Below are 16260 nucleotides of genomic sequence, written 5' to 3' on the forward strand. Positions count from 1 at the left end.
AATGACACTGTTTCAAACTACATTCTCTGAGAAGATGAGAGAGGTCTCACTCATGAGAGCAGTAATTTAGCATCACCTTTCCTCTCCTTCCCTTTGCGGAAGTACAGAAGGGTTTAGATTAGAAGAGACTGCTGGTGGTGATCTAGTCCAACCTCCTACTCAAAGCAGGGTTAAATTCAAAGTTTTATTCCATTCCATTCTCATGCTAACCTTTTCTTATAAGCAGTTCATGACAAAATATGTTAACATTCAAGACAAAGGGAACTAGCAAATTCCAACGTGATGTTGGCTGTGTCAGATTTATTATTCTTTTCCTTAGGTTTATATTCTTGGGTTGGGTTTTCATTTTGTGGTTTTGAGGTTTGATTCTTTCTACAAACACAAAGCATAGAGGTCCTCTGTTTTTTAGAAGCCAGAAACAAACACAAATAACATTAATATTAATACTTTAATCTCTGTACCACTGCAACCAGCAGCCATCTCTAGCCATAAATATAGGCCAGCTCCATGTCTCCAGATCAATCCCATTTGGAAATACACAGAACTGTGAACTGCATTAAGGTTCTGAAGAACTTCTTTGAAAACAGACTCCACAGAGCTGCCACTTACGAATTTCATGAAGCACCATTTAGAAAGTATTTTCTCACACATAGCTTCCGATAATATGAGGGGTAGGGGGGAGAGAGGAGAAACTGATATATGTGTTGCTAGTTCTAAGTATGGTCGAGTACGAAATTACATAGTTCTGCACTCTCCTCAACACTTAATCATATGCTATTTACTTAGCCACTTCTTCCTAGTTTATTGGTTCTCAGTTTTGATCTTTTTTTCATCTTTAATAAGCACCTCCACTCTTCCAGTACATACAAAAATAGTCTTGTCTTCACTGTCATTTCTGGACACAAAAGGCAGTATGTTTTCTCACTCCTAATTTTTTTTTCAGTTCACAGAAGTCAATAACTATTAGGCTTCATATATTTATATATAGTAACACAGCAGCTAAGTATTACATTTGCTACTCTAGCAAAAGCTTCAATAGAGTTACTCCAAATTTATACCAGTGCAACTGAGACTACAATTTGCATTCTTTTAACTGCAGCTGAAGCTTTTCAGAACAGCTTCCCAGTGAAAAACGAGTGACAGTAAAGTAAGGAACACAAGGTTGAACTCCATCTGCAAAAAAGCTCCTTGGTTCTCTTTAGAGAACTCAAAATAAGCACTTTCCTATTCCACTTTACGTTTGATTTTCTTTTCGCTCAGAAGACAGTGAAATGAGTGGGTGTTTATTTGAAGGAAAAGAATCAGTCTTCTCACTCAGAGAAGGGCTTTGCTTCCATTAAGTACTCATCTTAAAGTCATGCCGCAAACACTTCTCCCATTCTAATTTTTACATGGCATAAAGGACAGTGTCTGAATTTAGAAGGCCTCACCTTTTCTCCACACAACACATAATGAGGACTCTGCATCAGATTTAAACAACAGAAAGCAAGCTTTGAAGTTAACTCTAAGCATCACCAGGAAACCGATTTCAAAGTGGCAGCAAATCATTAAAATTTAGCAGTAAAAGCTCCATGGAAATATTGTCAGGCTCTGTTAAATCTTCCATCACTGATTTCAACATTGCATCACCCTAGACTTCAGCTCCAGCATTGCACTTCATTTGTTCACTCTCTCTTCCTGTAGTGACTCCTCCCCTTCTGCCAATGACATTATATACCTTAACAAAAACTTTATCCTCCATAGGAAACAATAACTGCAGTATTTTTGAAACTGCTTACCTCAAAGTTGGTATGAAATTAAATATATTTCTGTAGAGAGAAGCTAAGCACATTTATTTTAAAGCACTAAATGTATTTAAAAATTCCCTTGACTTTCCCTAAACAAATTCTGTAACCTCCTTCACAAACATGATAAGAAAGCTTTCAGTATGCTACGATGTCACATGCTCATTCCTCCAAGTATTGCTGAAGACTGCCAAGAAAAAAACCAAACCAAAACAAAACCAAACCCTAAACAAAACACACAGGAAAAAAAAAACAAACCACAAACAACCCACAACAACAATAAAATAAAAAAACCCAACACACAAAACAAAGAAACAAACAGGAATGTCAAAGAAAGAACACAGTCAGGGATACAAAGCTGAAACAAACAAAAAAAACACTCTTAGAAATCCATCTAACTAGTTTTCCAACTATTCTTCCTCATGGCTGAGACCAAGACAAGTTAATCAGAAACTTTTATCAGTTTTAAAAAATAATTGTCCTATATTCTGCATACACCAGTGCTTGATGTTCTGAAGGATGGAGAGATTTCTGCCTGAATGCAAGGGTTCTCAAAATTGGGTCCATCTTTTTGAAACAGGATGTATTTATAACAGCTATGCTTTAGTTAGAGTGCTTCCATTAGGTAGGATCAGCCTCTGTTCTCTGTTAGCTATTTCTTAAATCTCCTTTAGCAGCCATATCTAGACACCTAAATGTTAACATACCTTAAAAGCCTAAAAGGGAGAAGAAAACCCCTGAGGGATTTGTGAGGCTGTCAGCACTGACCCGGCTTCTGGTGATGTTCAGAGGAGGATGCTGCCCTGGTTGTCACACCTGAGCTGAAGTCTGGGATGCACAGTTCAGAGCCACCTGAGAGGGTCTGCCTAGCAGGAACATGGGAGAAGAAGGGTGTGTGATCTCAGCAGGGAGACTGGCAGGAGTCAGGGAGACTCCAGAAATCTGGAAATCTCCAGAAGGGTAAGGGGCAGGGGGAATCTTCCTCACAATGCTTTACCTGATCACTACAGGCTCCCCACCCAGACCCATTCCTCTGCTCACAGCACCCAAGTGCTCTGGCACTTGTCCCTGTCTCTGCACACATACACACCTGCTAGCAGACCTCTCTTTTGGTCAACCTCCTGCCTAGTGTGTGCCAGTAGGATTTTGGACATGAGTCTCTTAGTAAGGACATGCCTAGCCCAGAGGTGCCTCATCGTGCTTATTTATTGTCTATGTCAATTACATATATTACTACCTAACCAATGGACCCTTCACCTACTATTTTTCAAAGTCATCATTTGTATATCACATAAATAATCTATCCTCTCCTGTAAAGACATTTCTATTTACAGCTTCAAGATGCACAATTCACTTTTACTCTACTTAGCTCAGAGTTTGCTTTTAGGAGACAGACCTGACTTCCATCTTCCCCGTTGTTTCCTTACATTATTTGGATCAAGTGGTATTCAATGAGGTGTTTCAGACCAACCTGCTCTTTCCCGGACATCTTTTAACACAGAAGGTAAAATGGCAACACCACACTTGACATTTAAACTTCAGTTCCAGTTGCTTCCAGCCATTCACAGATTTAGGGTAACGCCTTAGTCTGATTCAATGGCTTGCAACAAAAAAAATAGTTGATGTATTCAAGCTATAATTCTTTGTGCACATATGACATTTTCAGAAAAGCCCAGCAGGTATGTCTCCAGAGAGAACAAACATCCAAACACACTGTCATTATGTTGATTTTGTTTAGTGTCTCTTCAATGCCAGGCTGGCCATGTGATAATTCAGCTCGCGGTCAGCATAATGTTATGCTTACAAGAATGAAATTCAGCATGCTTCAGAAGGTATGTACTGCCTAGACTGAGCAAAAAAAAAAAAAAAAAAAAAGCTTTATTTAGTAGATTGATATTGTAATGAAATCTTGCTGAACATTGTCAAAATGTAGGTCAGTGCATTTAGAAGTACATTAAAAGTTATCAAAATAGCTATCTACCTTAGAAACCTAAAATAAAATTCCATTAAAATTATTAGGATTTAGGAATCTAATCTGTTTAGATACTTCAGAAAATCCTTATGCAAACCTACCTAGTTGCAAAATTAAGTATATATGTACTTTTTAAAAAAAATATCCAGTCCAAAATGGCGTTCATCAAGAACAACAAGCTATTAAGAAACAACACAAAACCACAGAATATTACTTTCAAAACTATAAAATAAAGTCATCTAATAGTGCAAATCCCTTGTGTAAATACAGTCACAATTCTAAATCTTGTTATGCTACCAACGAGTCTCCCCCTCGATTTTATCTTTATGATCTTGGATAATTTTTCTAAGAAGTGGGCATTAGTGTTCCCCTAGGTTTTCCTCATTCTTCTTTGCTTTTCTTACAAAATTAACAAGCTTTTCATGGCAAGGCCTGTCTGTGTATTCACACAGGATTTCCCAAACAGTTTATTTGGGCATATCTGCCTTGTTAAAACCAAAATATACTATTTAACATGAGCTTCTTAACAGTGACTAGATTAGAGTTGGGCATTATTCACACAGGTAAAACACCACGTATCCGAAGAAGAAGTGATTTCCTACTCTAGCAGGTATGGTTGGGAGGTTCAGGAAATCTTTTAATTTTATATCTATGCTTATATACAGAATGAAACACCTATGTTTATACACAGTCAACACAGGCTGACCCAATGCTGCCTGCTGCTGGCTTCTGGAAGTGGGGAGGCACTTAGGCACCTCAGAGGTCATATGTGACGAATTACTATATTGATAGGAAGCTCAGAGGCAAATTTGTTTTGAGATAAACTTGGAGATAGAACAATCCATTTTATAGCCTTAACTGCAATTTCAGTGTCAGTAAACTGCCAAGCAAGGAATATGTAATATAAGTGCCTTCTCTTCTGTTGAGGCCATTTGCAGCTGCCTATCAAGTAAAATTTGTCTGTGCTAAATCAATGCACAAACAGGGATGGCCAATGAAGACTGAAAGAGAGAAGGTCCTGGCCAAATGTCCACTATTTACCCAAACCTCTGCATATGGTTTCTTCCTGTATAGTGTCTCATCTACACACTGACCACTGATTTATTTTCACAGAACCATAGAGTGGGTAAGGTTGGAAGGCACCTCATGCCTAGTCCACCCACCCTGCTCAGGGTAGGGTCACCTACAGCAGGTTGCCCAGGGCTGACTAGTTTGATTTTATCTCCAAGAATGGAAAGTCCACATTGTTCTCTGAGCAACCCGTTCTAGTGATCAATTGCCATTATAGAAAAAACAAAAAACAAAACAAAAAAGTTTAAGTAGAACTTCCTGGTTTTCAGTTTCTGGCCATTTTCTCTTGCCCTTTCACTGGATACCACTGAAATAAGCCTTGCTAAATATTCTTCACTCTTTCCTGTCAGGTATTTATACACATTGATGACTCCAGAGCCTTGTCTTCTCTAGGATAAAAGATCCCAGAACTCGAGTTTTAAAATTCCAACTTCTGATCACCTTCTGTTTCCTAGAGAAATGTGCTGGTGCAGAAACTGATTGCCTTTTTTTTTTTTTTTTAATCTGGGTTGAAACTCAAGGTTGAAATTTAAACTTGCTCTGGGATATCTTTTTGCCAAAAGCATGCACACTTGCAGTGGAGACACTCTTATGTTGGATGCTACACCTTACAACAGTGAAAACGATCCTATATCATGTCCCTTGAGAGCAGTGACAAAGTGTACTGAGTTGGTTACAAGTTCAAGGAATATTTCAAGCAAAAAAAAAAAAAAAAAAAAAAAAAAAAAGAAAGAAATGAAAGGATTTCCATTAAAGGAGACACATAAAGATCAACTCTTCTTGCTCTACAGGATTTAACCCACAAACAAAATCAAGCATGACTTAGTAGGAATGAGAAAGATAATACAGAGAAGATTCTGTAGCAAGAAATGTAGTTCAAAAAACAGAACTTTGAAAGGGTATTAAAAGACCAAGAAGAAATACTGAATGTTCACTCAAAGAATATTTCAGCTATAGACAGAACTTTCAAATCACGCAGAAACCAGGCACAATTAAAAAAAAAAAAAAAAAAGAGAGAGGATAGATTAAAAATTATTGCAGATACTTACAGGTCAATACAGCTGAGCAGACACCATAAAGCTGCCTGAACTGTCTAGAAGAATTATTTATGTTCCCAATAGCACAAGCTAGATAGCACTTAGTCCTGCAGAGACATAAAAAGGCATGCCTAGTGTCCTTCTAACTCTTTGCCTTCTTCAGGGATTTTTTTGAAAACGTTGTAAACAAATTCCTCATAGGGCATCTGTTACTGGCAGTAATTGGTCCACTCATATCACCTTTGAAGCTAAGGAAACAATTATTTACTTCATATCTTCAAACTTCAGCTTCAAGACCAATGGATTAGTGACCAGACTGAAGAGCATGGCAGTCTTTACACTGCCTTCTTTTGTTCTGAATTAGATACAAATAATCCCTTTAATTCTAAACTGCTGTTCCTGTAGGAGGATGTAGTGAAATTCACAACTTCCTCCCTTTGCATCACAACACAAATTAATAAATGTATTACTAGTGTCCATACACTAACTCCTTGTAGCTTGTAAAGCTTCTTAGCCTATTTCCAGATGGACAGCCAAGTCTTCCAAGAAACACAGTTCTGAAAATGTACTTTACCAGGTATTTACCAGGTAAGCCTCACATAATTTATGAGTATTCTAAAGAAATAGTGCTGCACAATCCTCATAACCATTACTGGCTTCCACTTACTAACACCCTCCAACAGTTTATGGCCCACGGCTTCCAGAATCAGAACAGGATGGGCCTCTTTAACGCCATCTGGAACCTCTCTTGTGGCTAGCCAGCCACAAGACGATCGATTCTGCCAGAAACTGCCCCCAGGAAGAATGTCTCAAACCAAATCCACCTAGAGTTGGCTGACCAACTTCTCATTCCTGACACGTTCTTAATATAACCTCAGCTTGTATTAGATTGTCAAATGCAATGTCACCTGCACTTGCGTTACTTTCACAACAGTGAAAGCGGGGGACCAGTTACCTGTTTCTTCCTACCAGTGTCAGACCCATTGCAGAATTCCACTTTACCACTATGCAGTATTATCCATGAATACCAAAGCCAGTTTCGGTATTGGCATCACAGGAACACTCCTCCGTTAGCAATTACCTGTCCTTTCTTTGTCCGGGATTTGTTACGTTTTGCCTTACCATAACTGGCTTTCTTGCTTTTGGTAGGAATGACACTCTGTTGGAACACAGAGAATGTGAAAAAAACAAAACAAAACAACCAGCACACACGAAAAACCCACAAAAAAAAACCAAAAAAAACCAACAAACCACCATACCACACAACACCACACCCTGTTTCAACCCTGGCTCTCACATGTCTGTTCCCTGTACTTTTTATTAGCTGTTATTTATATTTCTAGGTTTTTTTCTTTTCTTTTTTTTTTTTTTTTTTTAGGATCTTCAGCTTTTATTTCTTGAGGATCTTGTCTTACTGGGTTTCTGCTACAGTATTAGAATATAATGAATGTACAGTCACACACTGTTTGCAACCAGTCCGGTTTTGATGCTACCTCAAGTTGGTCCTTGCTAACTTACTTCATGGTCTTGTCAGCTTGCTTGTGTTCCTTTTACTTTGACACTTCTATGAATTTGATAAGTCAATTTACTTTGGCACTTTTACCCTGTTGGTAAGTTTCTTCCTTCATGAAAAAGCAGTTCTTGTGCAATCTCTTCTGCAAGCGTTCTTGGTGCTATGTTTATTAGAATCAGTTTTGATCCATAGGACATTATATTTTTGTACCAGATCTGGCTTTGCGGTAACTCAAGGCAAACTTCACAAGTGTCATGCTCTGATACACTTTGGTTATACTACTAGTTGACGATGGCTCATTTTAGCAAATGTTGCACTGCAAAGCCACTTCATTGCCTCCCTCAGAGATGCGCTGCCAGTACACATGATCTCTACAGAAACAGTAGGCCAAGATGTCAAAAGACTCTCTCACCAACAGCCAACTTCAAGAGTTGCTCTTGCCTCAGGAAAAGCCCACTCAGTGGAGCTCCAGAATAAGGAAACCTCCATCTGCTTCTAAGATAAAAGGAGCAGGTGTCTTCTCCAGCGAAAAAAAAAACAAGTACAGAAGGCACAACCAAACAGATGCTATAAATGTTGAAGCTACTTGTCCTGTCTGAAAGGAAACAGACCTGTGTACCCCAACAAACTGATGCAACGTGACCCTATACAGATATAAGAAAATGTCAAAAGTCTTCCCATCTGCCTCCTTCCACTTTAATTTTGGAAAGACTGCTCAGGCAGTTCCCTTACAAGTCACCACTTACAGGCTCATAATCTGGAACAACAGTGCAGGTAGATTTGATAGATCAGTCACCCACTTGAAGGTGACACAAGTTTAAAGCAAATTAGTTCAGTACTAGAAAAAAATGCTTGCCTCATTATGTAATCTTGTCTTTTAGGTTCAGTCTTATGTTCCCTTGTGTTAAGGTCCAATAGGCCTAAGCAGAAATTAATACAGGAAAAAGGATCCAAACTTGGAGATTTCCATCCTGTGTTCTTTGAATCACCTTTGTTTCTTTTAAACAGCAAACTCAACAATATAGAATGCTAAAGAATGATACTCACACAAGACTCAAAGGAGTAGAATCATGGGAGGTTTCTGATGAACAAAGCTCAAGAATAGGAGAGTCACAGCTTCTAAGTTTTCTACTTTCAAGAATTTGGTAGCTATACAATCTTCACAGTAAGTAAGCAAGTAAGAAATAAATAAATAAATAAATAAATAGCTTGCTTTATTTTTACTTTATCATCATAAGGCAGCAGTAAACACCCTGAACAGATGAGTACAAGATGAAAGATTGCTGCAGAAAACTGCACCCATTATGATGGCTCAACTTTGCCAGTCAGCAACAAATAAGAAAAATGAAGCAGATTAGGCTTTTTCTTCAGTAGAAGGTAAAACAGTGCCACCCACTGCTTTTCCAGGGTATGCCCTTGCCTTTAGAGACAGCTGCAGAAAGCTGAAATTAGTACTTTGCAATTACAAAACAGACAGCTGTCGTTAAGCCTTCCCTTCCTCCCTCATTCCAACACTGCATTCTTCTACCAGGTTATACATCTACAGTGGTATTTCAGTCACAGGTAAAGTTGCATGAAAGAAAAAAAAGTTCTTTTTTGAACTTGCTCTAATACAGCTGAAACCTCAGTATAGACAAAGCCTGAATCACAATGAGTGGCTTTTTACCAGGGAGCTGGAGTTTCTTTGACTTTACACGTCAGCTTTCCACAGCCATTACCTGTATGTAACTCATACAGTTCCAAACTGAAGGTAACACCACATTACACCAACTGTAAAGATTGTCTGAGGAGTCAGAGTACCCAACTTTTTTTTTTTTTAAATATCCCTCCATTCCTTTTGCATCATCGCTTTATCACACCAGAAAACAAGTGTCACTCACTTTAATGCTATGTCACACGTCATTCTCTATCATTAACATACCTACCTAGCAGTTTATCTCCTGTTCCTACATGAACATTCGTTTAATCTAAGGATCAGCAGTGATCAGAACTAGTAATACCCAAGCACTGTTAAGACAAAAAGAATGCTTAAGGACTTCTTATTTCTGCTAAAAAGAAATGACTACTCACGTATATCTTACTTATCCAGATTATCCTCTGCTGGTGGATAAAGTGGCAACTACAGTTTGTTCCAACATTAGCAAAGTACCAACCAAATATGCCTCCACAACTGCCTCATCTTTTATTAGCAAAACATTCTGTAAGCCCATTCACAACAGGAAGCAGGGTTCCCAGTTGCCCAGGCTGAAGAATGTGCAGACAAGTATTTCAACAAGAGTCACATATGATTTGGCACTCTCTTTAAAAACAAACTACTTCACTCCTAACAACAGAAAATTCCAAAAAGTTCAGTTGCAGTATACAGAACTACATAAAATTCTAGGCATATTTAATTACCTCAAAACCAGATATACTGTTGATTAGTAAGTATTCCTAAACAGTCCTTAAATCTTGTATCTTACTACTAAACTCAAGGTCCCAGCTAAAGGGAATACTAGACTCCACATGCATTTGAGTTCTCTCTGTGGTTCCTGAGGTGACAGCTTAAAAACGTGTATGTATGTCCATAATAGAATCTTTGGAAGCAAGTTTCACTATATTTATATGACTGCTCAACAAGTGTCCAAAAATTTCCCTTGCTACCTAACTAAATTGCCAACCATTCTCTTTCATTATAAGAAACACTTTTTATTCTGAGCTCACTTTCCTTAGAATGAGTAAGCATTTAAGACAACTAATTTATTTTCAGACACAAAATTAGACATTTTTCACCGGTCCTGAATATCAAGACAGTAGTTACCTAGTGACACAGTCTCGTGAATTCATACTTCACTGTGACAGCTGAACAGAACTATGGATCTGCCAGAAGAAATCATTCACATGACTTTGAGTCAGTGCAATATATTCTAACAGTAAATATACAGAAGACATTAAGGTATTCTAGCCATTTATTTTTCAGGGTACAGCATCATTCATTTAAAATGAAGAAATAAGGCCCAAATGTCATAAAAAAGAACACCATACCACACAACATCACACCCTGTTTCAACCCTGGCTTTCACATGTCTGTTCCCTGTACTTTGTATTAGCTGTTATTTATATTTCTAGGTTTTTTTCTTTTTTTTCTTTTTTTCTTTTTTTAGGATCTTCAGCTTTTATTTCTCGAGGATCTTGTCTTACTGGGTTTCTGCTACAGTATTAGAATATAATGAATGTGCAGTCACACACACCAATTAAGGATATTTCCAAGATCAGGGGGACAGTGGCATATTTGTATTTTGGACACAGTTCCCTCTTGCTGATTGATGAAAACATCACACTGATCAGCCAAGGAACTTTTCAAAATTAAAGAAGTTACTAATGTATCCAAATGTCATAAAGTACGTATATAGTGTTTGCTAGACAAACACTTGACTAAGAACAAGGCATATACTAGCCCATACTTCATGGAGTTACAATGAAGTTCAGGCACATGAACAGGAATACTTTATTGTTCAATGATTTACAAGTCTTTTGGTCTGTTTAACAGAAAACGAACCAACTGAAGCAAAACTTCATCATTAAAGCCTTTCACACTACCATCTTCTACAACGTCATACAATGGCTTACTCTCTGTACCCCAACAGATATTCTTCCGAGGGTTATTCTGAATCGTTTCTACAGTTAGTGCTAAAGTATTTAGCTGGTAACAAAAGAAAGCAAAGTATTTTCCATCAGTCACTACCGCCTGTGATACAAAAGGACGGGTCACATCTGCTTCACTCCAGAATCCTACAAAATAAAGAAACAACACTAGTTATACAGGACTCAAAATTCCTGCTGGCACGCACATCTAAACCCCAGTCCTGAAACACAGCAAAATACTGGGAATTGCAGCAGCCACTTAATAGCACAAAAAGTCCTGTTTGCTTTAGCAACACAGGTGTTCTTCATACAGACTATCTAAACCACAACAACCAATTAAGGATATTTCCAAGATCAGGGACACAGTGGCATATCTGTATTTTGGACACAGTTCCCTCTTGCTGATTCATGAAAACATCACACTGATCAGCCAAGGAACTTTTCAAAATTAAAGAATTAATAATGCATCCAAATCCTGCAAGTGATACGAGGGGAAATGCCTTGCCATTTGAAAAAAAATGTATTCCACACTTCTCACAGGGCAGTGAACTTTTGTTTCATGATAGAAGTAGGTATACGTACACATGAGCAAAAACTGACTACAGCAACCAAACAGACAATAAAAAGAACATGCTACCTCTATAAGTATTAATGCTTCAAACAACCCCTGCTGAGTATTAATAGTCTTTTAGAAATATCTTACCTATTTATGCATGTGTGCTAGCCCACACTGTAAAATTCTTAAAAGATATGTTATAGCATGCAACAAACACTACTAACAACTGCTACAGAACAAAGAAAAAACAGATTTAAATCATGCTGTTGTTACAGCTCATAATGTGCTTACAATCGTAATCAGCTTTGCAGCCAAGAACTGACAAAAAAGTCAAGCTTTCTCACATACCATTACATAAAAATTTTGATGCAATATATACAGCACAGTCAAAGGACTTTCTTCCATGTTTTGTTTCACAAGTGAAAATACAGACCAGCAGGTATTTTCTGGTAACATTAGATAACAATTATTTTTACATGAATACACAAAAGACTGATATGGTCTATTTGTCCAGGCATAACATCCTCAAGTAAGGCTGCTGAGATTTTTCCCTCACCAACTGAATTAACATTTACAAAACAAGGGGCTAAACAACATAGTTGTTTCCAAGTGTGCTGGTTTGACTGAAGGTGAGTTAATTTTCTCCATGCAGTTAGAAACCTTTTTTGTGTAATAGCTAGCATGGTCATTATTTGGATTTCATTTGAGAAGATAAAAATTTTAACTCTGTGCCAAGGTGTTAACTGTTGTTGTCTGAGAGCCAAGTCCTCTGAGCTCTGCCCACAGGTGAGAGGCAGTGAGGAAGAGGGGCATAGATAGAGCAGAGCTTGACTGACATCCAGACTGTTCAATTAGAATAATCCATGCCATTAGCATCATGCTTCATATTTACGGGGAGCTGGTATGGACAGGGACAGACACTTGTTCTGGTTCTGCTCAATTTTGGGAGAGTTATGTTTGGGATGTTTAGTTTGGCCTTTTGCCGTTGTGTCAGAGGCCTCTGGGACTTTCTGCCTTTTTCTCTCTCCTCTCTCTGCGATCAGCTGTTCAGGATCAGGTGCTGCTGCCTGGGACTGGCTGCTCAGTGTGGATGGAGTTTGTGACAAATTGCATTGAGTATCTTTTATTTCATATTCTATTTGAATTTTATACATAGTAGCAGTATATTAATGTTACTTTAAATTGTTTTTATCTCAGCCCACAAGTTTCTCCCTTCACTTTCCAAGTTTCTCCCTTCACTTTCGATTCTCTCCTTTATTAGGGACAGGAGGGGCAGGGGAGAGAGCAAGCAGCTATCATGGTTATATTGCTAGCTCAGGTTAAACCATGACACTAAGAAAAAAAAAAAACAAACAACAAAAAAAACCCCAAAACTGCTTGACATATACCATCCTTCCCCATTACAAGTGTGGAGTGAGAAAGTGAATAAAGCAGAGAGGTTTTTGCACAGGCTTAGTGTTATACATGACAAAATATTTTTCTGCATAACTAATTCTCCCTAAGACAAAGCACTCAAAGTCTTAACTAACTCCCTTGTATAAGGTCTGCTTCTCTCACTGGTTCAACTAAATTTTCAAAGACCTAACTAAAGGATCATCTTCAGAAGAAAGAGCATGAGAAAAATGTGGTGGGGAAAAAAGATTACAGAACTTCATAGCAGGCATTCACCACCAGGCAGAGTTTATAAAGTGACATTCTCACCTTGATACATTGCTTGTGCTGCTGTCCAGGCAAAGAGACTTGCAATACCATTAGCTCGATAAACAACTTCAATTTGATCCTCAAGATTTGCTTTTATAAGCCTCTCCCGTTTTAGTTTATCAGGAATAAGATGAAACTGTGTGTGTCCATAACAGCATGGATCTGCTACCTTTGATCCTGTGTCCCCCAGAAAGAAAACAAAAAGAAATAAGATCCAGTCATACAACACTCATTATTATGCATACAAACACATCTCTATTATCAGACTCCAAACAACAGAAGGTTAGACCCTCTACTGTGTATCTGTATAAATATTGAGATTCCTCTGTTCCTGAGTGAGATTGGAGGGATTGCCCAAAACCAAAAGGCAAGAGATCATACACTAAATGGTCTCTGAGGAGATGTATTAAAATTCAAAGCAAATTTTCTGCTCCCATTTTCTATTCAGGCCAGCTCACTGAAGCAAATCTGCACATAGAGTACCACAGGCACAGAGTGATGCTGCTCCCCGTTGCCTGACACAGAATGTCAATACAGATTTATATACCATATATACTTACATACTATAGTTATACATAAAAACATATAAATAGCGTTTTTTTCCCTGTTGATGGGATGAAAAGAGTTGGGGGGTGTTATTTGTTTTCAGGCTGTTGCTTCGGGGTTTTTTAAATGAGAAAAAAAAAGTTAACATTTCATTATTAGAAACTCTTACCTATAAACACCTTGTTTTCATACTGCCTTTTAAACAATGGCAGTTTGGATGGTTTGTGATCAATAACAGGAACATCTCCAAGATCTGACTCCAGCGGTACAACCTCGGGGGAAATAGAAGAAAAGCTATGACATAAATCACCTTTCTGACACCAGGCTTCACAAAATATGCCACTTTTATACCAGAACATGCAGGTCTTGCTTACCTACACCATATATTTAACTTTAACAGAAATTAATTTTTTGCCACAGAACTTCTTGTTCTGTGATAAGTGCTAGTACACCCATCTTATATTGTAGTCCAAATTTTCTGCAATATACAAAGAACACAGTGAAATGGTGCTAATGAAGCTGTCAATTGGTACTATCTTCAAAACCAGAATCCTTTTCTTTAGATGACCCAAAACATTTCTAGCAGCAGGCTTATGCCATTCTTGTCCATTTCTCTCATTCTCCACCAAGAACACTCCACACTACATTTCTTATTCTTACAAGCATAAAAGCTAAGAATTCCATTCAATTAAGTGTAACAGCATGCATTTTATCTAAAGCACAGAGATGACTAGCTTAAAGTTCAGAAGACTGTCTCAATACCCACTAAGCACTTCCAACAAGATAGTACGGGCATTAAGACTTGAAAAGCGCACATATGTACTACATGCCTGATTATCCAGGTCCTCCACATACTACCTATTGCATGGTTTCAGTGGCAGTCACAAACATAAGTGAAAACGGATGTGATCAACTTGGCGTTGAAAATATCCACACCTCTGGAAGTTGCTTTGGTACACGGATCTGAAGGTACGGGTTATCATCGATCTGAAATCGCACAGGATCAACTCTACCCTTTCGATGTCCATGAACAACAACTTCCTCCCCGTGATGCCAGTAATAGTGCACTTCAGGTTTTCGATCTGAAACACAACAGAGGGACAGTGAGAAACAGAGGGACAGTGAGAAACAGAGGGACAGTGAGAAACAGACTGCCCCTTTGCCTTTTAAACCCTCCCAATTGTTGTTCTGCAGCTGCAGTAAAACATTAAAAAGACGCTGGAAATGAGATCAGTTACTAGTGACGGTCTGAACCACTCAGCCACAGCAGCGCTGCTCTCACTGGACTCATAGCCCGGTCCCACGGCCCACGGGCTCCCTCCTCCCTCTCCCTCCCGCCCCGTTCCGCACCAAGGGAGGAGGCGGCCAGCAGCGGGTTGCGGCCGCACAGGGAGGCGGTGAGGCTGGAGACGAGCTGCGTGAGGAACGGCCCGGGCGTGTGCTCCTGACTCCGGTAGAGGACGGGCCGCCTCTTGTGCTGGTAGAAGCTCTCCTGCAGCAGCGCGTCGCAGGCCAGGGCGCGCAGCTCGCGCACGTCCAGGTACGGCCCCGCTCCCGCCGCCGCCTCCGCGGTCCTGGCGGGCGCCGGTGCCGCCGCTCCGGGCCGCGGGGCTGTGCCGGCCTCGGGGGTCACTCCCGACGCTGCCGGGGCTTTGGCGGCTGCCGACGCCGTTCTCGGGGGCAGCCCCGGCACGAAGACGGTCTTGGTGAAGCTCCGGTACCACCGGTCGGCGTTGAGAGCGAAGGTCTGCGGGTAAACCACATACTTGGGCCGCTGCAGCAGCCCGTACAGCCGCAGCTTCTCCTCGATTGACGGTGCCGCGTGCACCCGCTGCTTGAAGTGCTCCAGGCGCCGCCGCTTGGCCGCTTTGCTCTTGGCCGTGGCGGAAGCCACGATAGGCGGGTAGAGCGAGTCGGGGGGCTGTGGGGAGACGGCGGGCTCCGCCTGTGAGAGCCAGCGCCGGCCGGTCCACAGCAACCGCCGCCCCCCGGGCGCCGCCATTTCGCAGAGCTGCAACACAGCGGAAGGGCGGTGTTGGGCAACAGGGAAGCCTGATTGGCGGCTGGGAACCACATGAGCGAACCAACCTTCCAATCGGCAAGCTCCTCAGAAAGGGAGAGCGCTGCCGGGACAGAAAGGGGCGCGGCCTTTGGGGAGGCGTGTCGCTGGCTGTCCCCCAACTCCCTGCTGCGCGGCTTCTGCGCATGCGTCACAGGTCCTCCCCCTCCTCCTCCCCGCTTCAACCCCGGCTCTTCCGGGTGGTGCACTACGGTTCCCAGGATGCACAGCGGGGGGCGGTCCGGAAATACTCGGGATCTCAAAATCAGATAATGTCCCCAGTCGTAAGGGACCCACAAGGATCGTCGAGTTCAGTTCTTGTCCCTGCACAGGACAACCCCACAGTTCACACCATGTGTCTGAGGGTGTTGTCCAGTCTCTTCTTGAACACTGTCAG

At 40.4% G+C, this 16260-nt stretch overlaps 1 protein-coding gene across 3 annotated transcripts; it reads right to left on the reverse strand.

Moving 5' to 3' along the window:
* Positions 1–3459: 3459 nt before the first annotated feature.
* On the reverse strand, positions 3460–15822 carry LOC308052440 (large ribosomal subunit protein mL65-like). 3 transcript variants are annotated; one of them, XM_080364520.1, is made up of 6 exons: positions 15155–15822; positions 14741–14886; positions 13974–14076; positions 13259–13435; positions 10987–11148; positions 3460–3632 (listed from the first exon to the last, which is right to left on the reverse strand). In XM_080364520.1, exons 1-6 carry the CDS (start codon positions 15804–15806, stop codon positions 3628–3630), a joined length of 1245 nt encoding a protein of 414 aa, XP_080220646.1. In that variant the 5' UTR covers positions 15807–15822; the 3' UTR covers positions 3460–3627. The 3 variants fall into 3 exon arrangements, with proteins under 3 accessions (XP_080220646.1, XP_080220647.1, XP_080220645.1); XM_080364521.1 differs by lacking the exon at positions 10987–11148; XM_080364519.1 differs by lacking the exon at positions 3460–3632 and having other exon boundaries at positions 10302–11148.
* Positions 15823–16260: the final 438 nt, after the last annotated feature.

The sequence above is a fragment of the Nesoenas mayeri genome (assembly GCF_963082525.1).
Source record: "Nesoenas mayeri genome assembly, contig: SCAFFOLD_131, whole genome shotgun sequence".
NCBI classification, from domain to species: domain Eukaryota; kingdom Metazoa; phylum Chordata; class Aves; order Columbiformes; family Columbidae; genus Nesoenas; species Nesoenas mayeri.